The sequence below is a fragment of the Acanthopagrus latus genome, chromosome 19, assembly GCF_904848185.1.
Source record: "Acanthopagrus latus isolate v.2019 chromosome 19, fAcaLat1.1, whole genome shotgun sequence".
Lineage (NCBI taxonomy): Eukaryota > Metazoa > Chordata > Actinopteri > Spariformes > Sparidae > Acanthopagrus > Acanthopagrus latus.
In genome coordinates, this window is record NC_051057.1 from 11,495,644 (window position 1) to 11,520,846 (window position 25,203).

At 41.2% G+C, this 25,203-nt stretch overlaps 1 protein-coding gene across 2 annotated transcripts in view; it reads left to right on the top strand.

The window, feature by feature from the left end:
• The window catches only part of cntnap2a (contactin associated protein 2a), a 309,254-nt gene that overhangs the window by 127,872 nt on the left and 156,179 nt on the right, over positions 1–25,203 (top strand). For both annotated transcript variants that reach the window (XM_037079757.1, XM_037079758.1), the window contains exons 2-3: positions 1,100–1,210; positions 14,392–14,585. In XM_037079757.1, the coding sequence (XP_036935652.1) occupies positions 1,100–1,210; positions 14,392–14,585 (305 nt within the window). The remainder of the gene's footprint in view (positions 1–1,099; positions 1,211–14,391; positions 14,586–25,203) is intronic.

Below are 25,203 nucleotides of genomic sequence, written 5' to 3' on the forward strand. Positions count from 1 at the left end.
ACTGGTCTTAGTGAGAGGCCCGGAAGCACTGTTCTGAGTCAGCTGCATCTGTCTTATCGACTTGAAATGGGTCAGCCTGTAAATCAAGCGTGACATTCAAGATAAATGCATGGACAATATTTATAAATCTTGCTGAGACGTAATTCCTTTTACTCTTCATAGATTCTGAAGGTGACGGCAGGCTTATATTGTAATTCCTCTTTGAATGTTAAAATGTGAGTCTGAGTTCTGGATTGCACACATTTTTGCACCAATATAAGCTGAGTTTGTGCATTTGATGTATTAATCATTCTCCTTTGGATCCAATCGTTTCAGTTTTGTCTTTGTATAACCGGATAAAATGCCGGCGCCTACCACCGTTGTTTTGTTTGACGCACTCACTCAGTGTTTGTGCGAGACAGTGCTAGTCACGTGTGTGCTGTCTGTCTAATTATGGCAGCATAATTAAGGCAGAATAAGACAGATCAGAGCTCTCATTGCAAAATCTGTGCTGAGCCTGATCAGAGGGGACAAGAGCAGCTCGGGGTTTAACTTAATGCACTTTACCTTTCCTCTTTTCCTGATCATTTATGCGTCTGCATCAAGTCAAGGCCAGGTTGCTTGTTATCGTGGATATTTTGCAGTGCACTCTTACCAGTGAACTCTGCAATGTTTCAAATGCCCCTGTGGTTCAAGTCTGACTGACCTAACTTGGTTCTTGACCCGCAAACAGCTTTCCACAACCTCCAGCTATGCCCGTGTTTCCCCTTCTGTGAGCACATCTCTTTCAGACAATGCACTGAGTGAAACCATGCGAGAAGTACAAGACTCAAGATTTTTCAGCTGAGAGTACTTGAATTGAGTTAAGGAGTTCTTATCCTAGAAGTCATTTATTTAACATTTAATTAACAGAGTTGTAATTTAGAATTTGCTGGGAACTCCTTCATGAGCATATTCTCTAATTAATGTAAATGTATACTAATGTTCACCATTTTCTGTCTTTCTTCTCTCCTCCCTTCTTTTTTTTCCAAACTGTCCCATTTTCTCCCTCTCCTGCTCTTTCTTTTTCCTTCTCATGTATCTCTCTCCCTGGGTCTTCATATTCATCCTCCCTCCACAGAGAAGTGTGACGAGGCTCTAGCCTCCCCTTTGGCCCACACAGCCTTCACCAGCTCATCCGTCTTCTCCAGTGGATATGCACCTGGATACGCCAAGCTCAACAGGAGAGGAGGTAGACACACACATGCACAAACATACACAGAAAGAGGTGTGATGCGCATGAGCTCTCATGTTCATCCATCCTCATGACTGATTTTATAGATGACACACTGAGAGGTAAATGTCCAAGCCTGCATAAAGCGGCACACTTCCATCTATTTCATCTTACTTCTTCTCTATATTTCTCCCTCCACCCTCTCCTCCCTCCCTCAGCTCCAGTCATTATCTCAGCGACTCAGACTGGGGCTCATTTCCACATCAGTCCACAGCAGTGAGAGATAGGACCAGACAATTACACCCCTCTCTGTTTATACAATTAATAATTCATACTTTTCCATCTAATATAGTCGCACTACAGCTGAGGCAACAGAGCTCAGAGCTGGCAAATAAAGCCAAGGTAATCTGGTGTGTTTAATCATAAGAAGTAGAATTATCGCTGAAAAGGTACGGGAGTGCCCCGCCTTCAACAATGACACCCACCAACAAGAATTAAAAAAGAAAGACAGAGAAGAAAGAAAGAAATGAAGAACAGCAATAATGGATGAGTGTGCATGTACAGCACAGCTGGTGCATTCTTTCCTCACATGCTCCGTTTTGATAAATATCCTCGAGGATGGAGCTTCTTGGGGAATATGTAATGGTTAAGCATAGAAATCCAGTACCTTGGGGATTGTTGTTGTGCAGAAATGTTAGTGACACATGGACACAGTGTAACATGCATTTAGTCTTTTAGTCAGTCATCTTATTTTTCCTCCCATGAAGGACTAGTTGCTCAGAATAAGCATGTCTGAATATGGCAGATCAATCTACCAGTGTGTCACTCACTAAAACATGAGTGAGTTTGGGCTAAAAATGTGAAATGCTGTGACCCAGAGGCGGATTTACCTAATTCTAAGAGAGAATTACAAGATTCATTACCCAGACTCAATCATTTGTTCCGGCGGCTAACCCCCAAAATCTAGAAGTACTAGGGCTAAAAACCTTTGGCCTGAATATGTCCATAGATATTTTCTCTTTCTGAACTTTTTAGCAGTGGGTATCTTACTGCCTAAAAAAAGAACCACTCAGCTCTCTCCCTCTTCCACTACCTCCCAGTTTTGACTTGTAATTAGGAGCCAGGCATGTCTAGTGAGACCTAGTTCTCACACATCTCCAATTTCCAGTGATCCAAAGGACATTCGATGACAGTCTGGGCCAAAACTATGAAAAGCAATAAATTGACAAACTCTATCAGATGTTGACTTAATGGTAAGTCTCCCGAAATGGATACATACTGGGCCAAATGTCAAAGTAGCGAGCGAAACAAGGGAAAAGGACACAAAGTTTTAGCTCATCCTCCATGTCTTTGTGTCCTCTAGATAATGACACTGTGCTCAGATGATGAGGTCATCACCTCGTTAGCATAGAGCATATGACAAGGGTGGAATATAAAATTAGAGGGGAAATGAAAAGGCAGAGGAGAGATGATTAGGTTACTTCCTAAGAAAACTTTTTCCACTACGATTAGACATTTTTCATTAAATCAGCTTTTCTATTCATAAGATCAAATCTCATTCTATCTGCCATGGATGAAACTTCTGCCTAGAACTGAAATCAGCAGTGATATTTTCATGTCGGTTTCTAACTTAGAAAGTAGAAAAAGAACAAGAACACCATAGGGTGCAAGTGCACATACATCATGAATAAGCATCCGCACGCATGCAAACAAACAGGCATAACAAATGTACATACTGTGCATGTTTAGAATGTCAGTGAAACATTTGTAGACAAACGGCACACCAGGGAAGAAGCAATCAAGTCTGCGAATGACGCATGTACACGCTCTCAAAAACTATGAGGCATGAAGATCACAAGTCCACTCCGTCAATACCCAAACATTCACAAGCACCTGGAAAATATTTGCAGTGACAAAAACAGGATTGTAGCCCACACATTTATTCTTTAAAACAACACGGCAGCAGAAGCAGCAGCACGGAACTGCTCACTTTCAACACGCACATTCAAAAGAACACAGGCTCGCAACCTCATGCCTACACAGATATACCATAAAAGGGGTCCCTCCAAGCAGCTACATTTGGCAGCCAAATGTACCATCAGTGGCATGAGTGTGCGCTGAGAAGCCAATCTTCTCCAATCTCCCACTGCTATGAAACAGGGGAGGCACAAAATCAATGGGACACACCACTCATATTAAGCTTGTGTTGTGCAAGCTGACAGCTATTAGAGTTTTAGGACCATAGGCATGTGTGTGTTGGAGTGTGTGCGTCTGTATATATATCCATTTCTGGTGCACGTTCCTGTGTGTGTGCATGAAAGAGGGTGTTGAAATGGTGCTGTAACGATTTTCCAGCAGTCAGCTATCTGATGTATGCCAGCAAAGCATCAGGGCTCAGGTCCCCTCCCTGTGTTTCCATCCAGTGTGCAATATTTATTTTCTGATTGGCTTAGCCTGATATTCTTCCCCTAATCCCAACCAATCTCACTCCTCAAACCGAAACATAACCAGCCCGACCAACGGAGGCACCAAGTTCTAGTCAAGTAAAGGTAGAGTAAGGTGTGTCATGACAAAATGTATTAACTTATTTTAAAATGTTTACTTTGAAAATGTTGATGGAGAAGGCCTGAGTCCAGAAAGAGTTTACTATCATTGGGCATTGGAAACACCTTTTCTGAATAAGCTGTTATGTAGCGAATATCTATATCACATGGCTTGTGCTCACTGCTTTTTTTATGTTTTCATTTGGAAGATGAAGTTTGCTTAATGCCTCAGGTCTGGGCCATATTCTTTACCGACAGGCTCATCGTCACTGTGCTAAATGTCTTTTTTTTATTCATTTGTGAAACAACATACATCACAAGCTGTTACTGTATGCAACGCTATTTCCAAAATTACCCCATGGCATCTTATTCAAGACCAACTCGGTCTGATTGTCAGCTGCTGTAGTCTATTGTTACATTAGCAGTATGAGCTAGATGTTTCCCAGTATTATTTTTGTAGTAGGGTAAATCAGTTCCTGCCTCTGGGTTTAAGAGACCGAACTGACTGAGAAAGATTCTGTTTTTGTCTCCGTGCCTCTCTCTACTCAATCTCTCTTTTAGCCCCTTTACATCTGTTATTATCTCATTCAAACCATCCTTCTCAGTCTCCACTTTTTTACCCTCTCGTTTCTACCATTTCTTTTTCCACCTCCACCTCCTTCTTTGCACTTGTTCCCTCTTGTTCATCTTCTCCCCTTCTCTCCATTTTCATTCAATCGTACCTCGACCCCTGCTCTTCTCTCTCATGGCCATGGCTCTTCGTCTGCTCTCCCTCAAATGTACATTCTCCTACCCCCTCGCTGTCTCTCCTTGCTGCTGCTTCTTGAATAAGACTTGGCATATCTCAAGAATGTGAGGCTGACAGGGAGGTTAGCCCACCACCTTCTAGCCAAAGTCCTTGGGTGGAGAGAGAGAGAGAGAGAGAGAGAGAGAGAGAGAGAGAGAGAGAGAGAGAGAGAGAGAGAGAGAGAGAGAGAGAGACAAAGTAAAAACAGCATCTTTTTACTCATATGTCATGTTAAACTTCTCAACCACATAGGATCACTACTGTAGGCTTGTGGCTTGGGGACTAATGCTACAAAAGATAAGATATTTTATTTTAAGTCCCTAGTTTGTAAAAGCAATTTCATTGAAGCAACTAAATCGTGTCTCTTGGAAATTGTGTCTTTCGGAGGCATTTCAGACCTTGTGTGTCTGGTAAACGCCCACGTCTGTCAAACTCCAAGCCACCAAAATTTCTGAGAGATCAGTTTCCTCCTTAGATTTTCTTAGACTTGGCACTGCTCCTCCCAAGCCACAGAGGAAATTAGACAACTGTTGTCTTTGGCTGAGTAATACTTCCTATGACTGGTGAATTGACATTGGCATCTAAAACGCTGGAATGCCCCTTTAAGACCAGACTGTGAAAACAAGTGAAACTCAAATTCACATGACACTTTGACAAGTCTGGCCCTAAAAATAAGGCTACATGCCAGAAAAGTTTTAAAGAGATTTTCCTTTAACTTTTGACAAAACAGTGATGAGCTCCAAATGGTTTGTAGCAGTCACATAGCAACTACACGAGCTGTGATCTGCACCTCTCACAAGGCTGTGTTCGGTCCAGCCAGCTGAAGACAGATGCCCTGTGGATACAGGTTAAAGTAGAGGAAGCGTGGAGAGGGTGATGGCAAAGGAGAGAGGAGGGGATTTAATGAAGTGAAAAGAGGAGGCAAGAGAGGAATAGAAGACATGGAGAGAGTGAAAGGCAGGTTCTTGAAAGGGTGAGTCTAGACAAAAGGAAAAAAGATGTGAAAATTAGCAAGGAACACAAAAAAGGACAGTTCACCCAAATCAAAATTGCGTTCTTATTATTAGTCTATTATCATTCTTCTCTCACCTGTAGTTCTATGTATCCGTCTAGAATGTTTTGGTGTGAGATGCCGAGTTTGGCTGTACTGGCTGTAGGGAAAGGCTGCCTTCTCTAGAAAAAGATGAAACTAGATTTGGCATTTGCCTTAAAGCGGCAAAAAATACTTTTGAACAACTTCACACTGATGTCTCTTCCGAGAAATCACGAGATATCTCTGCAGCTGGTATCACTCCAAAACTCAGCGGCATGCAACAACACAATCCAGATGGATGAACAGCACTACAGATAAGAGGACAATTATGATTTTTTTCTTTTTTTGATTTGATGCTAAAACTGTATGATTAATAATGATGTATTGATTAATGCTAAGTCATGTGTGGTTGAAATATTAGCCAAAATTGTGCAAATACTGAAAGTCAGCTGCAAATTTTACAGTGGGGTCTCAAGTCTTAATCATACAAAGAAATGGGATCAATCAAATGTTCACGCAGGCGCATCTTCTTCTCACCTCTGGATCTGCTTTGGAAACTGCACTTGATAATGAGTTGCTTTACATAGCCTTCAGTCACATAGGAAACTTGTCAAAAAGTGATTTGGGCTTTGGGCACACAAGAGAACAATGAACACCTTCTATTTGTGAAGGAAGTGAGAGAGCAATTGGTGAACCGATGGTGTGTGCGTGGATATCCCCGGAAGGCATGCGCGTATATGCACGCACGTTGCCGCGCCGTGCCGACGTGGCCAAGCATGAGATTGAGCTTCTAATCACAATCACGTGGCCACTGATCTTTATATTCCATTTTCTCTTCTCCTCGTCTGTCTCGGCTTATCCCTCTTCCTCTGCGTGTCTCTGTACTCTGCTCTGCCTCGTTCCCCTCTACCCTCCGTCACATTCGCTCGTCTCCCCTTTCTCCTTCTCCGTCTCATTTTCCCTCCATACACTTTCTATTTTCTACAGTAACGTTCTCAATCCCACACTCCATTTTCTCAGCCTGTCCCCTTTCTTTCTTCCCAGACCTCATTATCTATTTTTTTTTCCTTCTCTCACATTCTCACCCCGATACATACTTTTCAAAGTTTTTCTAAAGTTTTATTAAGTTGCACTGTATTCCCCTCATATTCAGACGCGATGTGTCACGGTGCTGCAGCACAATTGTGCTCTGACTTGCTGCACAATTAACCAGATCCCCCCCCCTTCTTCACGCGTTGCTTTTCACTCTCCGTCATCTGGCGAAGTTGTTTGATGTCTCTAGCCGTTGCAGCCATCCATCGATAATGGCGGTCCGCTCCTAATTAAATTACTCCGTCTCCATCCGCTCCCAATGCTCCATGACAGAAAGATGAAGTACCAGCAGAGGGCTAACCAGCTGTTTTCTCTCTTCTCCCTCTTTCCGGCGACGTAACATTTTAATTAATTAAGATGTTGTATTTTCTGTTAATGTGGTTTTGTTTCAAAAACGGCAACCTTGATAAACATGCTCGCACACGTTCTCCTGGGCGCTGGAGCAAACAAACGTAAAGGCGGACAAGGAAAGGGTTTAAACGCACGGAAGCAAAATTCTGTTCTGTGTGCGCTGCCACCCACACACACTCCCACACTGAGAGGAGGGGAGACAGAGGAGAGATGTTTTCTTGTTTGATGCGCGGCTTTGCCGATGTCACTTTTATTTGTGTGTCACGCCTGTCACCGGCTGCTCTCGTCCAAATTCTCACCATGCCTACTCTCGGAACTTGGGTCTTTACTCGTGTGTTTTATGAGTCTTGATCTCCTTTTTTGTACTCTCTCAGTCACTTACACTTGTTAGATCTCCTCTTTTGTTCCCGTTCTGTTGCTCACTTGCTCCTCGTGCTTTTCTCCATTGTTTACTCTTTTCTCTCCTTGGCTGGGCTCATTTTTCTACCGTCAGTGCTGTAAAAGCCATTTACCCAGGCAGACAGTTGAATTAAACCACATATTTTTCCCATTTCCCTGCTGGGCTGTAGAAGTTAAGACACTTTTTTTTTTGTCATCATACACACATGCTGAGATGTTCACACTTGAGTTCAGATTCTTACTGTTCACGGATTATATTCACACGCTGTACCGTTTGTGTGTTTTTCGTGTTCACTGCCCAAGAGCGATGGACAACCCTGTGACTTGTCCAATTAGGTGAGCTGTGATCATCTTGCTCTACTAGGAACAACAGAGGGAGTCAACTTGACAGCCTGAACAGAGCAGAGGAAAGAACGGTGGTGAGACTTGCTGAGACTGTGGAACAGTGTTTGATTCACGTTCAAAGCAACCAAAGGGAGCTTTCATATCCTTGCTTGTGGTCTAGTCTAATGACATGTAGCTGAGGCTTCCTCAGACAGTTTGAATTGAGCTGTGAGTGATGTGATACGAGAAATATATCCACATAGATTGCGTTGGTTGACGGTTGACGACAAAAGACAGACGCTTTTGGCTATAGCTCCCGGAGGGCACACCCACGTTTGATTTTCTCTCTGTTATGTTCCCCTGCCTTTCTTTAGTCAGCACATTACTGTCGCTACATTTATCTATGTCCACCGCATTCCCAAGATGACTTTTTGTGGCTTTTACTGTTTCCATTGTCGTGGTTTTTCATGAGAAATGGGCAATAGCTAACTTTCTATTGGCACTTTGTTTGCAGTCTACAGATGCCGCCTTCATGCCGCTGAAAAAATAAACAAGCGATAAAAAACGCTCCCACCACCGGTGTGTGTGTGTGTGCTGGCGTGTTTGTGTCTGTGTGTGCGCACATACAAATATGCACAAATGCATTTATCTATGTGAGAATATCTATGGTCGAATCAGTACAAATATCAGTCTGATTCTGACTGTATTACCGCCGCTGCTCCCACGGCTACAATATAGGGTTATCTGTGTCATCGCTGATAGCCTGAACTTTGTTTTGCAAGCGTGGAGAAAAAAACGGGCATGTTTTTCAGCCTCCGTTGGCTTCTTTTATCTCAAAAGGAGTCTCTCTGTGTGAATTACATTTGGCCAGTGCACACCTGTGAAGGGCATCGCACAGAGACAGTTTCACCGGGGTGGCTTTCACGTAGCAGATTAATCTGATTTCTAACATGCTGTTCTTTGGAAATGCCAGCATCAGCATTGCCACAGGAACCATTTAACAATTTAAATGCATTATAAGGATATAACGTAGCCATTGGAGATAAAGCTCTTCCTTACAAATGGATGTTAAGCCATTGCAGAATGGGCTGATGCATTGCTAAGATCATCAATACCAGTGAATTTCCCTGGTGTGCAAAACTCTGATTGCATTTTTTCTTTTCTTTATTTTTTTGTATATTCATTAAAGAATGTTAAATCTGTCTGACTGGGCTTTTATTGATTTATCTGTTTGTTTTTTAATTATTGATCAATTAATGTTTGGATGCCAGCGTGGCGCTTCAACATGCTTTTGTTATCGATCAATAGTCCAAGTTTTTACTTTACAATTACGTACTGGGCATGAAATAGGAGAGAACGCCACAGCTTCACATTCTGAAAGCTGAAGCGGGGGATATTTTATTTAATATTTTAATTTTTTATTTATTTTTTTGGTTGACTGAAGACTGTAGAAATAATGCATATAAATGGATTAAATAACAAATCTTTTATCACAATCTTGAATTTTTATTTTTTTTTCTAATTCTCACCCCACTTAATGCCTCATTGTCAAAACATACACAAACATGCACAAATGGGTGCTCTAAATGTCTTTTATTCAGCAGTAGTTTCAGGACTTTTTATCAGTTCTAGTGGAGAGAGATCTGTGTGGCAGTGCTCCTCTACTCTTATCCCGTTTCCCTTTCAATGTTTTATTCTCTCTGTCTTTCTCTTGGATCGTACTTCTTCTCAAATCTTTGTCCTGAGCTCTATCTCCTGATCTTTTCCTCCATGTTATCTTCCTTTCTCCCTCTCTTCGTCGCTTTCCTCAGAGGTGGTTTCTTTGACCTTCTCTGCTCCCCCTGTTCTCTCCCCTGTCCTCCTCCCGCTCTTCCTCCCCTCCCCAAACATCTGTGCGTGTGACAGGTGAGAGAACAGCGACATTCCCCCGGCGCTCCACCCCTCCTCTTTCTCCTCCTATTCCTTTCCTCCTTTTTCTTTCGCTGATGTTGCCCCTCTCTTACTCTCTCTCATCTTCCACTTCCCCACCGCCAGCCTCCTCCTCCATCTCCACTCTACTCTGTCAACCTCTTTGCGCTTTCTCCCTCCGGCTCTCACCTTTCACTGCACCTCTGTTCTTTTCTTTTTTTATATATATCACTCCTCACCCTCCTCCTAACCTCTGTCAAGCTGCCCCTCCTCCCCTCTCACCTCTCATCTGTTCTTCTTTTCAAGCCCTCTCCTCTCCTCTCCTCTCCAGTCTTTGACAGCACTTGCCAATCTCACTTCTCTGGTTCCCTTCTTTTCCTTCCTTTATTCTTGTCCCTTGTTCCTCCGCTGACCTCTAACATCCATCTCTTTAGCCACAGCTCTCTTCGCTCATTCCTCTTTTTAGTCCGCCTTTCCCAAATGCTTGCCATCACTCGCACGATCTTTTGAACCTTTACGTCTCTGTGGACTTTTCAATCCATCTATCTTTCTCTCATTCCCATCTGTTACTTCTGGTAACCCTGTAACCTTAACATGCCTCCTACTCTATCTCGTCCTCTCCAACCCCTCTTGCCTTACCCATCACCCTGTCCTTTCATTCACCCCTCTAAGCCATGTTCAAACCCACAGAAGCACCTCTTCAAAAAGGCGCCCTCCTCATTTACTTCAGTGACACACCGCGGAGTCGGGCTCTGTCACAGAGAGGCAGATCTGCCCGTCAGAAAAGTTGAGCGCAACTTTTGACGCAACACCATGCAACATCAGCCAGCAGTGTACTGCAATGGCGATATAAACTTGTGCGATTTTTTTGGTACGTTAAATTGTAATGTAAATGCTGCAATTATAATGTTTAGTTTTGGATTGTCGGGACAAAAGATGAGCGATTGTGCTACAAACCCAGAGTTAGAGCTAGAGTTAGTGAAACATCTCTTGTGGTTTTATTGTGCATTTGATACGGTGTCAAACTCATACAGCACTGTAGATGTACTCTCAGCTGCACAGGTACTGTCTCCCATCAGCAACACATGCTGTAATCCATAAACCTATACTGTCATGGTTTATTTACGAGGCAACGGGGAAGACGCAGACTCACAACTAGAGCATGTTTAATAAAATTACCCATACCATAAATAATGCAGTTAAACCGGCTTACAGGTGCAGACAGCAGGTTCAAACAGAGGTAACAGGTTAACATGACTGAGATGCAGGTATATACAGGTTCAGGTAAAGATTCAGGTACAAGTAGAAATATTTAAAGGTGAACGGCAATATTCCCATCTTGGCTGAGGGCTGGTGTCAGTGTACTGGTGTGTGTGGGACAGGGGATGTATGGTATACAGGTTGTTAATGGAAGATCCCAAAAGTTCTCAAGAAATTCTGGGGCTGTGTGAAGTGGCTGAGGTGGAGAATACAGATAGAAATGTGTAGTCATGTCGCATACCAATGCACTCTATTGTGTTTTTTTGATATCCACACAATGTTCAGTTTCGAATGCCTATTTTAACAGGCGCCGTGGTCGCTGTGGCTGTAGCATATACAGCACAGGCCAGACAGTATTGGAGGTTTAAATATCGGTTCCCAGCCACCAGTTTACGTGACCCCCACACAGTGTGCAAATGTTTGATAACTTCTTTGCTTTGTGTTTCTGAGTGGCAACTTTAGGCAACAAACCTGGTTACTGGTCACTGAGAGATTATGATTTTAGGTTATATGTTTACTGACAATACTGACAAAACATATTTAGGAATTATTCTAGATGGCTACGACCTGTGTATTGGATGAACTGCCATGTTACCATACTTTGTCAGTGTTTGAGAATGTATACTGTACAGAAATAGAGCCACACATCTAGGATCAGCCTTCACATGAGCTGATAGTGAAATCCTTATTCTGCTAACATCCCCACCACTACAATGTACCGCTGTTATAGAGGAATGTACAGTAATGGCCTCATACATTGCACATATATTCTAACCATGCATCTCTCTCTTTTCTCTATTGTTCTGAGCTCCATCCATAACTTTTCCAATCTATGCCCTCAGTTCCATGTCATTTGGACCCACCTGCAATCTAACTCTCCATAGACTGTTGAATGGGTTCAGTTTATTTTTTTTCTCCCAAGTTTCCCATCCTTTCCCCCTCTGCTCCGTTCCTCCTCCACTCTTCACATCTGGCCTCATCTATCACCGTCTTTACCATGACTGCTTTGCTCCCCGTCTGTCCTGTTTTTTTTTTGTTTTTTTTTTCCCCATACCATACGCGCGCTATCTCATCTCTGGCCTCCCCAGTTACAGAGCCATAAAATCCTCATCACTCCCTCTTCTCCTCACCAGATTCGTCGCTCACATGCTCCCGTGTTTTCATTTTTCTGCATCCTCTCTCTTGTCACCCTCTCAGAACACACTTTCGCGTCATTCTGTCGACAGCCTATCCTTTGATCTTGTTTGTGGTGTCACACTTCCTTGGTCATTGTCCGCTCTGCTTGTTTTCTTAATCTTTATTTTATACTATCTGTTTACTTATCGTAATCACCCCAACCCTTCCATACCCAATTCCTCACCCCCTCCTCCTTTTGATAGTGTTTTATCCCCCCAAGGGAATGGCTTTGCTGCAACGGGTTTTTGAGGTATTGACGTTTCCACTGATACCGGCCTGGTTATCTGTCAAGGCCGGGGCTGGAGTGTAATGGCTCTGTAATTGGATAAGATATAGGATTTTTGTCGTGGAGGGATACATCGCAAACTGCCTCACCCTCTATTTTATTATAAGACTATCATCTCTCATGCCTCCTCCGCTACACTTGGGGCTCTTCTCCGACTCCCTCGTACTTTCTTGATCTGACTCCCTCCCTTTCTCTTACTTTGTCCCCATGTTTCTGTTTTCGCTCGCTCCCTGTCATTTTCAAATCAGTCACTCTCCTTCACTTGTGCTTTCAAGCCTGTCACATTCTTATCTGTATTTGTGTCCTTTAGAAAAAAAAAAAAAAATCCATCACAGAGAATCAAAGGAGACGGCCATGACATGGCCAGTTCACAGACCGTCCACCACCCACTCTTCCCAATAATCATTTCACAGTAGCATTCTGTCACAGGCTTGGCTGTTTATTGCACTGATACATCTTCAATGCTTGGTGTGTATGTGCGTGTGTGACTGCAAAAGTGTGCGCTACTCTCATGTGTTTTATTCACTCTGTCTTCTTTTTTCTTCGTGTTTCTCACACTGACTTCTCTCGCAGTTGCCTCCATACAAAATTTTGGCATTGAGCCTGTGTTTTTGTTCTTACAATTTAATAGCAGATGAAATCATGTCAGTGGGATCGTGCCCATCGTCTTTCTTAGCCTTCTGCCAAGCAGTTGCCATGCTCTTTTGTTTCTGCCTCATTTAACCTGAGGCTCATTTACACTGCAAGGTCCAGGGGAGTGTGGCCCTCCCTCAGGTAGACACCTGGAGGAGTGAAGTGGGACCAACCTTTGGAGGACACATGAGTGTCTGTCTGGAAATATAGACAGAGCCATGAGGTTCCAGGCTGACACAAGGACACAGACTGCCACTGAGTGGATTACGAGATAAACACAACCATCTATTCCAACAGTCAACAGTGTAGCCATGGGAAAATAGTATTGAAACACTCTTCTTTGATGCTTTCAGAGATGGTTATTTTCGTCAGGGCAATTTTTCACCTTGGAAAAATGTTTTCAAACTTTGTTGCCTGTGAAGGAGTTCATAAAAATTAAACTTGATAGATACCTTCCGTGCTCTATTCAAATGGTTAAAAGGATGGTCAAATATTTTCACTTAGAAGTCTACCCTGTCCTTATTGTCCATTGAGACTTGTAAAAAAAAAAAAAAAAAGAAAAAAGAAGAAAAGAAAAAAGCTATTTTGACAATGTGTGCCCTGAAAATGAAAATGCACATTCCACATTCACTCTGCACTCAATGATGCACATAAACCCAGAGCTTCACTGGAAATAAGTGGAGATAACCATATGTAACTGTCAGTATGAAAAGGATTGAATTTGTGCTTGACATTTGCATTTTCACTTTTTTGTGTGGGGGGGTTGGCAGCTGTCACCCATGCCACACCAGTAGATACATCCTCAGTTTCATTCTCGACCAGTATCATCTTTGAGCTGAAACCGAACATGTCCCTGCTTATGTGCATGGCAGAGGGCTCTTCAGCATTTATAAAATGTCATATGCCTTGAATACCAATATAAAAAAGGAATCCATCCTGAAATGTCATGCCCAATAATGCCACTCCTCTGTAAGTCGAGGCTTCTGCCGTGTTGAGTGCGTGATTATGAATGTGAAGAAGAGTGTAATCGTTATTCTTGTGAAACAACTTTATAGCCAGTAGGCTTCTGCCCTGTATGCAAAGCTCTTAATAAAACATTGCATCTCCCATGCTATTACAGAAGCAAATTTCCCGCTGATATCTGCTGGACACTGACCATTAACAATGGGACAGACTATAACTCGTCATTCCCTTTGTAAAATATCATTGTGGATGTACGGTGTTGCCTCTGTGCTCGTGGACAGCAGCAACTCAGCCATACGTGCAACAGGCAGTTTTTGTTAATAATGTATGTGTTTATGTGGCAAGCCTTAAAATCCACAGACTAGATACTGTTGAAGGAATGTAAGAAATTTGAAAACAACCTTTGACACCTCACTCATTCTAAAAATGTCACTGACTCTGCAGGTGCAGGTGGATGGTCTCCTCTGGACAGTGACCATTACCAGTGGCTACAGGTGGACCTGGGTTCCAGAAAGCAAGTGAGCGCCATAGCAACGCAGGGTCGCTACAGCAGCTCCGACTGGACAACGCGGTACCGTCTCCTCTACAGCGACACGGGAAGGAACTGGAAACCATATCACCAAGATGGCAACATTTGGGTCAGTGAGAAAAAAAATGTGTGTGTGTAGGTGTGTGTGTAAGCCATTGCTACAGGCTATCAGATACTAAAACTACTATCTAAAAACAGGAAGACCATTAAAGTCAGAGCTGTACAGTTGGCTTATTTTTTTCTTAATTTTTGCTGGGTGATCACAGTATCCACCATATCACTATTTGCATGCATAGTGATGTTTAATTATTTTTTAGTGTGTGGGAGGAAAACTGAGCACCACAGCGCAGGCTTCATTAATATTCATCAGTTAATTAGCTTGGTTTTTCCTTGATATGTCATTTCAACCAAAGGCCTTATTCAAGAATTGACGGCTTTTTGATGTAAAATACAATGAGCCATTTGCCCTTTATTCCTCAAATTTCTATTGATGTGATCTGTCTCTGTCTTCATTGTGTATGTTGCTTATTCCAAACAAACAGACCTCTGTGACCTCACTGCAGGCAAACACTTGAATGGAACCTCTGACAATTAGCTAGCTATTATATTATTATTATGATTACCTGACCTGCCCACACCATTCACTATCGCTGTATGGTGAATGTCTACAGGTAATCTACTTTTAGCTAGAGGAAGAGAGAAGAGATCAAAAGCCTTTTTCTTGATTGACCAAGTTACTGTCGTCAGCAGAAATGTAGAACATGAAGTAAAGGCGAGGCGCTGCTTACATGTTTAACTCCACCGACAGTGTCAGATAGGATATGTCAGGTTTCTTTTGTGCCCAGATCATCTGACTCTTATCTGCCTTAAGGATCTTTGCAGAAGCATGGGCACGGTGTTGAATCCACAGGGTAGCATTTCCTGCAAAAGACCATCAGGTCTGTGTACTTCACTTTATTAGTCAGGTGCAACGCACATTCATTACCAGCATGATGTAAGAGTGTCAGCTTAAGTGAAAAGGCTGAAAGAAACAAGCAAAACAAATTGAAAAAAAAAAACATCAAGGACTTACCACAGAAGTATGCAGCACAAATGAAAAGGAAAACTTGTAATGCCATTACACATCTCCTGCAATACCATGCAGAAACGTAATATATACCTATAAATATATCACCTAGATTAGTTACGGTGCTGCATTGTGTGAAAGTGATTAAAATAAAAACAGATGGAAAAACAAAAGCTGACCCCGAGACAAATAAAAAAAAAATATCAAGCAGTTACACGTCAGGAGTGCAGAAGATTATTTTTTACTAATCTGTCTGGTTTACTCAAGGCTTGGAGAGTCAAGGCTGTTCAGTAATTGGCTGCCACATTTTGTAAGCTGTGGTTCTCTTAACATCAAATTATTTGGTTTTGTTTTCAGTATCGGGAAGAAATGAAAAAAAATCTTTCTAAACTAAAAATGACGCCTTTAACTGTTTCCTTCCATAAAATTAGGTTCAGAGTACTGGCTATCACACACACACACACATTTTTATGATTTTTTATTTGTTCCTGGAAAAATACAGTGTTTCAGTGCAATCAGAATGTCTCTCTCTTTCTAATCCCATTTTCCTAAAGCTTGTAAAGTAATCATGAGCATTTTTAGTGTAATCTAGCAAGTTAATTTCCTGCTATTGTTCTTAATTTAAAGTGCAGCCCAATGCTTTCCCTCTCAGCAACTCATCCTCTTGGGCTCAGTAAAAACCACATCGTATAGTCAATACACAACATGAACAACCTATTGCATAACTAATGAGCAAGTGTTTCCTGACAGGTTAAATTCAGGGCATTTTCTTTTAACTTACTCTATCTTTTCATTTTAAAATGCAACAAACTGAGTGAAAATGCATGTGAAGTTGAGTAATCTTGTTTAACAGTCACAGATTTAGAAGCTCTAAGTGTAGGTGTGTGTTTTCATAAACATGAATATGTAGCAGTGCGTTTTTGTCTGTGGGTATCGAGCTCTGCATTCAACCCATAATAGCTTCATCATTATTCTCTCTTTATGTACTGTTAGGATTGGTTGCAGTGACAATTATGGATCCTTTGGAGTTGAAAGTAAATTAAGTTGTTGTTTTTGTGTGCTACATCATAATTGTTTGCCCATTATTATATATTCAGAAGTGTTTTCCTTCTGCCATTAACCCTGATTTATTGCCTAATATTTTGGCAAAATAGTACAAAACACATTCATCTTTTGGAGGTTTTCGTAACTATAGCCGACTTTTTTCCATTTTCCCTTTGAAATGTGACATATATATTGCTTTTTAATTTATTGCCAGTGTAAATTTAAATATTGCTTATGTAAACAAAATACAGAGCCAATCATTTTAAGCCGGACATACACCATTAATAACCCCCTGGTGCAGTAACGAGCAAAACCAGAGCCATTTGTTTCTCTCAGTCTCTTGTCTTATTTAGAGGGACACACACATGCATGCACACACGCCTTAAGTTAAACTACACATGTGCCTCTGCGCAAGTATAGACCTTTTTTGTGACTCTGTGTTTGTGTGTGTGTGTGTGTCTGTTTGTGTGTAAGTGGTGATAATATTGGAGCTATCAGTGCTATTGATCAAAGGGACGGGTGGGGATGATGGGCCGCTTAAGCCAACTTAATGTTTCACACACACACACTCACACACACTGCCACCATCAGACCCTGTTTCAGCCCATTCAATCACATTCGGCTCAATCCCATTCACTGCAAGATGAGGTTCACACAGCGATCCCCAGAGAGAAAACCACCTGTCCTGCACTCTTATGCATGAAGGTTCTATTGAGGAACATTTTGCCACCAATCACCGCCCACCGTTACTCTGTACTGATTACTTAACTCTTTCACTGTCAAACTAAGATGAACACTTTTAATCAAAGCAACGGTGTCAAATGAGAGCTTAGCTGACTCTAGACTCTAATTCACTGGGGAGGATAATTGGTGAAGTCCTGGCAATTCCAATATTGGATCCGGGAAAAATGTTGTTTAATGCCTCACTAATGTACTACTGAGGAGTCACAACGACATTGATGAATTGCTGTGATAATTCAAATGCCAAGTGCAAGAGGATAATGCCTAAGAGGCTGCCAATGCTGGCAAACTTGAATTAATCAGTTACACAATAATCATTCTGATGGGTAACATTCATTGGCTGTCATGGAAGATGCAACATTTTTCCAAGCATAAACAATTACTGTAAATGAAAATTAGAGTTTTGACCTCTAGCGTGCTGCAGAGTCCGCCCGTTTTACTAGGATGAACACAAATTTGACCACAGTGGTGACTTAATATGTAGTCCTGCTATGTTACAAAAAGTCGATAACAGCTGACAGTAATGCGCTGTGTAAAGTGTGCCAGAAGAGAATGAGGATGACAAGCAGATGCAAAGAATTATGAGTAAAAAAATGCTTCACAAATGTTTTTTGAGGCACCAAGGGAATTTAATATGGTTGTTTGACCTTAATGATACATGTTAATATCATCTATCATTTTGTATTTGAAATTGCCCTCTCTTTCCCTCTTAAACTGATCTCAATGAAAAATGTACTTTATTTATGCACCTCCCTAAAACCTTTCCTCATAAAAAAGAGGCAGTTACAGCATAACATGGAAAATGGAAAATTGGAGCACTCAATGAAGGGTGACTATTTGTCATCAAATTGTATGTCTTTATCACCAAAGTGATCAACTTAATGTCATTAGTCATTTTAAGTGTCAGCATGTGACTTCCGCAGTAACAGCATCATGATTTAATGTCTGTCACAGTGGGAACTTTTAAAGTTGAATGTAGTTTGTAGCGAATTCGGTGAACGCACAGTAACAAAAAGCACACTCTCTGTCTGACGGCCCATTAAAACTCAATTAACTCAAACATTTTAAGTCCTGTTTTACTTCCACATTCTTGTTTACCATAACTCTTGTTCAGATAATGCCAGTAGGCCCCATCTCACACTGTTTATTCATGTGGAGCCTGAAGCTGCATGTACACCAGGTCAGTTGACAGTAATGTATGTATCCAATAAACTAGCACAGACAAGGTCGCAAATCTTAAGCTGATATAAGATCAAAAGGGGACTTGGTAATAATGGGTTCTCACTGGGCCGATGACAAATAGCCCTATATGTTATTTTTGGTCTTTGGACAATTCATAAATATGGCAACTCAAAACTGCCAACTGGTTTCTCTACTGTCATATATTATTGTGTGTGTTGAGAAAAGAATTCACTTTCATGCTCCAGTCATGTTTGCCTTTACCCAGTATGAGATGTGTGGACAGCATAGGGTTGGACTGGACACTTTATGCATGTGTCACAGATTAGATGCTTCCATAATGCTACAGGATAGGAGACATAAAAGGTGCTGAATATATGATGATGTCCTATGCAGCAATTTGATTACAGTATTTAGGCGTAGATGTTGCTAATGCTCGCCAAGATATCTTGGCACCTAACAGTTGCTCCCTCAAAAGGGGGAAAAGCATAGGGTATAGAATTAATCCTCAACCATAAATCAACATCACAGAGAAAAAGGATCTTTGAGATTAACAGTGGTGCAGGACCAAAGTAATTTTTCAAGCGTCTGTGCTTGAAAACACATTACTGACCCTGTTATCTTGTCAGCTGGCCTGTGAGCTATTTTGGCCCACACTCAAACAATCCAGGGCATAAGGCAAGTGAAATGTAGTTCCCCATAACCCTGACAGGTCTATACATATGCATAAGTATTACTTATTTGGATCTTCACATATAAGATCAATTCTTTGCCAGTGTCCTCTAGACTGTGAAGAGGATTTTCACCACTGGAGAGAGGGTCATTTCATAAAACTAGGTCACCTCTGTAGAAAGTACTATTATTATTCTTATTATTGCAATTTTCAAAACCCTGACCTAATGGCTTAGAGAAAGCGAGAAAAAGACCACACCACAATATCCTAGAACAACCAGAATGCCACATTTTAAATGATGCTCTGGTAGTAATCGGCTTCTTCATATGCTGTTATGTCTAATGCCACAGCTCTATATTTGACCTCATTACTGTAACCTCAAATATGTGATTCTAACATCACATTATTAAGACCAGTTAACTTCCAAATTCACTGGTATTTTAGTACAAACTTTCCCTACTCGGGGAAATAAGCAATATAGCAGATGGCTTTTTTTTAGTCCTTGAGTTCGGAGACCCATTGACTGTCCTTGGAGGCAGACCTGTGAAAAATGAAGTAGTCCAACTTGCAATTCAAAGCAGGTTTTTCAGTTCTGAATACATATATTAAAATGCAGCTATCAAGGCTCCTAAAACAGAAACATACTTACTTCCTATCTCTGGTTTTCACTTTTAAAAGATTGGAGCATAATTTATTAATCAGTGATAGTTCAATCAGTCCTGGGAGAAAAAAGCAACAAAAGAAATTAAAGCGCAGTGCAGACCTTTTTAACTTAACTGATTTTTCCGGGATTTAAAGCGCCCTCCACGTTTCTGCATCTGATTAAATTCAAGACATCAAGTGCCTCGTACATTTATATGTAGGCATCTGGCTAACACTTATATTCAGAGGGGCTTACATTAGGAAAGCCAGGAAGTTAAGTGTAAATTAATGTAAGAAACAAGAAAGACTAGGATGAGGAAAAATTAATAAAATGTTAAGACTAATAAAACTAAAAAAGAGAGCCTAGAATCTATGTCATATATTTGTAAAAGTGCTCATAAAAGAGAGGATAAAAAGATGCAGGAAACTGTTCTGCAATTTAAACAAGTCTAGGGCTATAGTCTTTTGACAATTTCATAGAAGAATAAAGCAAATATGATTAAAAAGTCTTTATTATTCTTTGTTTCCACCTTTTATTAGACAATGACAGTGTCAGAGTCAGAGTCAGACAAGATAGAAAGAGAGGAGTATGACAAAAGGGGTATGACATACAATTGCCCCCTGGGTGACATGGTATTAATATATATGGTATTGGACTCAACAATTGGGCCACGAAAGGGTGCAGCAGCTGCTGTTTGTGCAGTTTGAGCCAACGCATCCAATGACTCCCAAAACAAATCATATGGCCATTGCCAAAACGACGTGGCCATTGCAGCTTGCAGACAATGACTTAGAAAAACATTGTGGTTTGTGTTAAAAAAAATGTTTACTTACTTTCAAGTACATAACTTAGGCCACATAATGTATGTGACATAAGTTAAGAATGTCACTCAGTCAAAATAACTCATCATTGACTTTTGGTTTCACGTGTGACAAGAACAGCAGCCTGATGGGTGTCCTGTGTGTGTCCTTAGTTTGTTTGACCCAATCGTCCATCATGTCCTCCCCCCTACCTTGCCTGCATTTTTCTTTCGCTGCTGTAATAATTACTACAGCCACCAAAGTTTGCCACCTAACAGTAAATGTAGATATGGGTTGCAATTAGCTGCTTGCACATTTGACCTATAAAACGATTTTTGCTGATGATGACAAGCTGATTTTTGCATAAGTTATAGACAACATTGCACCTACAATGCAGTGCTAGTTCCCTCCCCAGACAGCTTAACAACCATTCACACCTGGGCTCATCTAGTCCTAGCAAACCACGTGAAGTCAATGACCCAAAGGCCCTAACAACTCTGAAACTCAGTGTCCCTAACGATTCCGTCAGGGCACTCCCACACAGAGTTTAAAAGCCTACAGCTCCCCTCCAGTTTGAACTGATGAAGCCTCTGGGAGGTGAGAGGTGAAAACATGTTCAAGAAACATGTACATTTGCCTAAAATACAGCACTTAGAATTGCATTTGCAATACACTTTCTTGAATTAGATACATAGCTCCATCATTTCCAAATCTTTTGGGAAGGCCCCTTTAATGCCTTTGAACTCACTTACAAATTCAGCTGGTGAACCTGCAGTTTGCTTAAAGTCAGCTTGTAACTGAATAATCATTTGAATGCCATCACTGTGGGGTCTCTTTGTATTTACTATGCTTTGACATGTTCTTGTGTAAATGCAAGTGTCATATCACAATGGTATTTTTAAGCTTCACTTATAATCAGTCTGGCATGACAAAGATGGGCCATTTTCATGTTCCTTCTAAAACATAAATCACGTTTGTGTGAGTGGAAGGGAGAATGAAGTGTCAGCTTTGCTGTGATATCAGGAGTACAGTGGTAGACAGACACCCTTTGTTTACAGAAATATTTGGCTAACATCTTTGCTCTAATTATAGCTGCACAACCCAGCCAGCGACCACATGTAACGTGCAACTGCTGTTAAGAAAAGTCTCAGATGTTAGAATAATGATAGCTTGTCATGCACTCATTTGGAAATCAATTCTCCCAGCTCCACCCAAACCTCCTGCTATGTTGTCAAGATGACCACATGCACAGCGTTAGTGGTACAATCTAAGCAGTGCTTCACATCAATGACTTGTTGTCATAATAAATAATATAATAATAAATAATAATATAAAAGTAACAATTTCTTAAGTTAAGTGTTAAGTGATTGCTTTTGCCAGTAACATGAGAGACACAAACAGCCTCGTTGAACAGCATTGTTGTTCTGTCAAAGTGGACTCGAATGCCCATTTCTCTTTAATTACAAATTGTTCCAAAGATAAGCATCAATTTGAAGAAGAGGAATCTATACTACACACACTATGTAACGAGTCAAGTGGCAGATGGAGATGATCCATAGCTACCACCCGAACAGCAACTGGTGCCAGCTGATGAAATGGATTGGATCAAAGGAGATTCATTTACATCAGAGGAGGTGCACTCATTTTATATTAATGTAAGATCTTTAAGACATTTAGCATTCAGTTTGAAGTGTGTATAATTAGATATTATCCCCTTGTTTTGATCCTGACTCATATTGACCAACTCCCACATGCATTGCTGAAACCAGGCACCCACATGCATGCAAAACAAGTTCATCCACACGCATATTTGCTCACACATATTGACTCCTGCTGTCAGTTTGCCATTGTAAAGGAATTATTACATTCAGCAAAAAAGTCCAAAATGTTTGAAATCAAGTAATCATTCCACAGAGTAACATATTGCTTGCAGCATGAATATGACTTTTCTGGCATTTTTTTTTTTTTTTTTTTTTTTAATCTACACTGATAAAAATTCTCCTCCAACTTTCGGCTCTGTATCTTGATGCACCACAGTGGCTTCACAGGGCTCGAACATCAGTCTGTTTAATGTCACTTTACTCCATTGCAGATAAGAGTTGTATGGAAATTAAAAATTGCTGAGTGTGAATAAGGAGGATGATGAATTGAAATAGATAGAGAGGACTCTTCCCAGTGGGTCATGGAAATCTCTTATGATACAACTTGAGTGTCTGCTTTGAAATTTTAATGGTACTGTCAGAAACATGAACATTGTATTTGTGTGACAGTAGATCAGACATGGCACTGGAAAGTTTTTCAAATGATACCTTTGCCATGTTATGGAATGCATTGTCTCTATGATCGTGCACAGGTGGCGCCCCAATTACCGCTTAAAATAGGACTTTTTTATTTGGTCTCCTAGATTGTTGGTGATGAGTGGTGTCTGTCTGACTCATTTTGCCAAAGAGATCTTGCCTCTTCCAAATTGTTCTCGTGGGTCTTCCAAGTAATGTCAGAGCTTTGAGTGAGTAGGCGGCGTGATGCACTAGGAGGGGTCAACCATGAATGAGTGTGAAAATGATGGCCCCCTGAAAATCATGTCAAAACACACACACACTTGCATATAATGAGTTTGCGAAGTGTTTGCAGGCGCAGACACATATACACACACACACACACACACACACAAACACACACACACACACACAAACATGGCATCTTAGCTCCATGTGCTTGTGTGAGGTTTAATAGCAGAGTCAGGGAGACAGCCTTCACTCCATCAGCGCTTGTTCCTGGTGAGCAGAGGGGAGAGAAGGTGCGAGTGTTCACAGCCTGAGTAATGGGCTCTTAAAGCTCTGTCTGTGTGTGTGTGTGTGTGTGTGTGTGTGTGTGTCTGTGTGTGTGTGTGTGTGTGTGTGTGTGTGTGCGTGTGTGTGTGTGTGCGTGTGTGCGTGTGTGTGTAAAATTCAATTCAGTGCACAGGAATATTTTGCACTCCAATGATAATTTGAAAGTTGGTTGGAGAAATACTAACGATTGTATGATGCTAAAATGTTCCTGGAGTATGAAAGCACTTTATTTCTTTTCTTTTTTTTTTTCATTACGCCACAGCAATTAGCCAAAATGGAAGCCCATAGAAATGTTTTAGAATAAAATGTTCTCAAAGTGTTTCTCATTTTTCTGCTAATAACGTATGTGAAGCAAAGAAAGGATTCCTGTGCCTTTTGTTGCCAGCTCTTTGGGAGCTCCTAGTAGCAGGTGAGAGCAGTTAATGAGACACTGAACTGAGAAGCAACGCTCCGGCACATGGCTTTAACCGATACAAAAGGATGTAATAATGTGCCAGCTCCAATAAAATAACATAAAGTACATTGGAAACACCTTGCTTGTGCATGTAAAAATATGTGTTCAATCCTTTATGGAGCAGGAATCAACAAAAGTACAAAGCATAAGTCAGACATCAGCCAGTAAATGATGGCAATGAAGCATGCAGATATGCAGTTTGTGTGGTAGTAGTACCCAAGGAATGAGAAAAAGAGGCAGGAACAAAGGAGAAATGATGTGAGCTTTCCGATGGTACAAACCACTGGAAAGCTTACATCATGTCTCCTCCACAATCAGTGATATTCAAAGCTGCTGCATACAGGCATAGAAAACTAAGGAAGGACATTACATAATGAACATTACTTACATTGGTAATTAAGAACAGATTGAAAGATTTAAAGGAATATCAAGGAACCATCAGGAAAGGGAAAGGCAGACAATCAAAAAACTCAAACCAAAACTTTACAGGCACACAAATGATAGTCAAGTCACAAAAAAATGACCAAAGAAAGCGTTACAGGATATATCACAGATCAAGTTCCTCATTCAGCCTCTGTGGAGCTGCAGACCCAGATCAAAAACCCATTTGGTTTCTGCCTGCAGCAGAACTTGCTTGTGGTCTCCACCCCTAGTGGGAGGCTTGATTGACTGTGTAGCCCAGAATTTTAATTCTGTGTGCAAGTGTCAAGAAGTGGTTGGCCAGAGGACATGAAGAGTCACACGCACTGAGGCATCGTTTCTTGTTCAACAAGTTCCCAACTGCTGTATTTTACCGACATACAGTTGCAGGCAAGGAGCCTGATTAACATGAACCCAGTCATTGGAGGCACACGGTGTCAGATATCACCCTTTTTAGATTCATAAACTTCTTTCGTATGTTGGAAGGAGGGCAGACGAAGCCATGCCCACACAGTGGAGCTAACTCCTTTCGTAAGTGGTTTGTTGGGGAAGACATGAATTGATCACAGCAGCCTCTCAAGTTGGTGTTACACTTAAAAGTTACAAAGGGATTCTGGAAACATCTTGTAATTGCTATACAGGCCAGTGGCTGCACTCAAAGCCATGTACTTGCTATTATTCTGTAAAATAAGCCTGTGTTTGTGGCATTGACACACATACACAATCGCTGTGACTTTACACCTATTGATTAGAACAGGAGACTGTTCTGTTCTACTCTCTAATTGGAAGACATTTTATTTCTGCATTGTAACACTCAGAAACCATAATTTCCTGTTTCCTCCTGTATCATAACACTTTAAACATTCTTAACTTTTA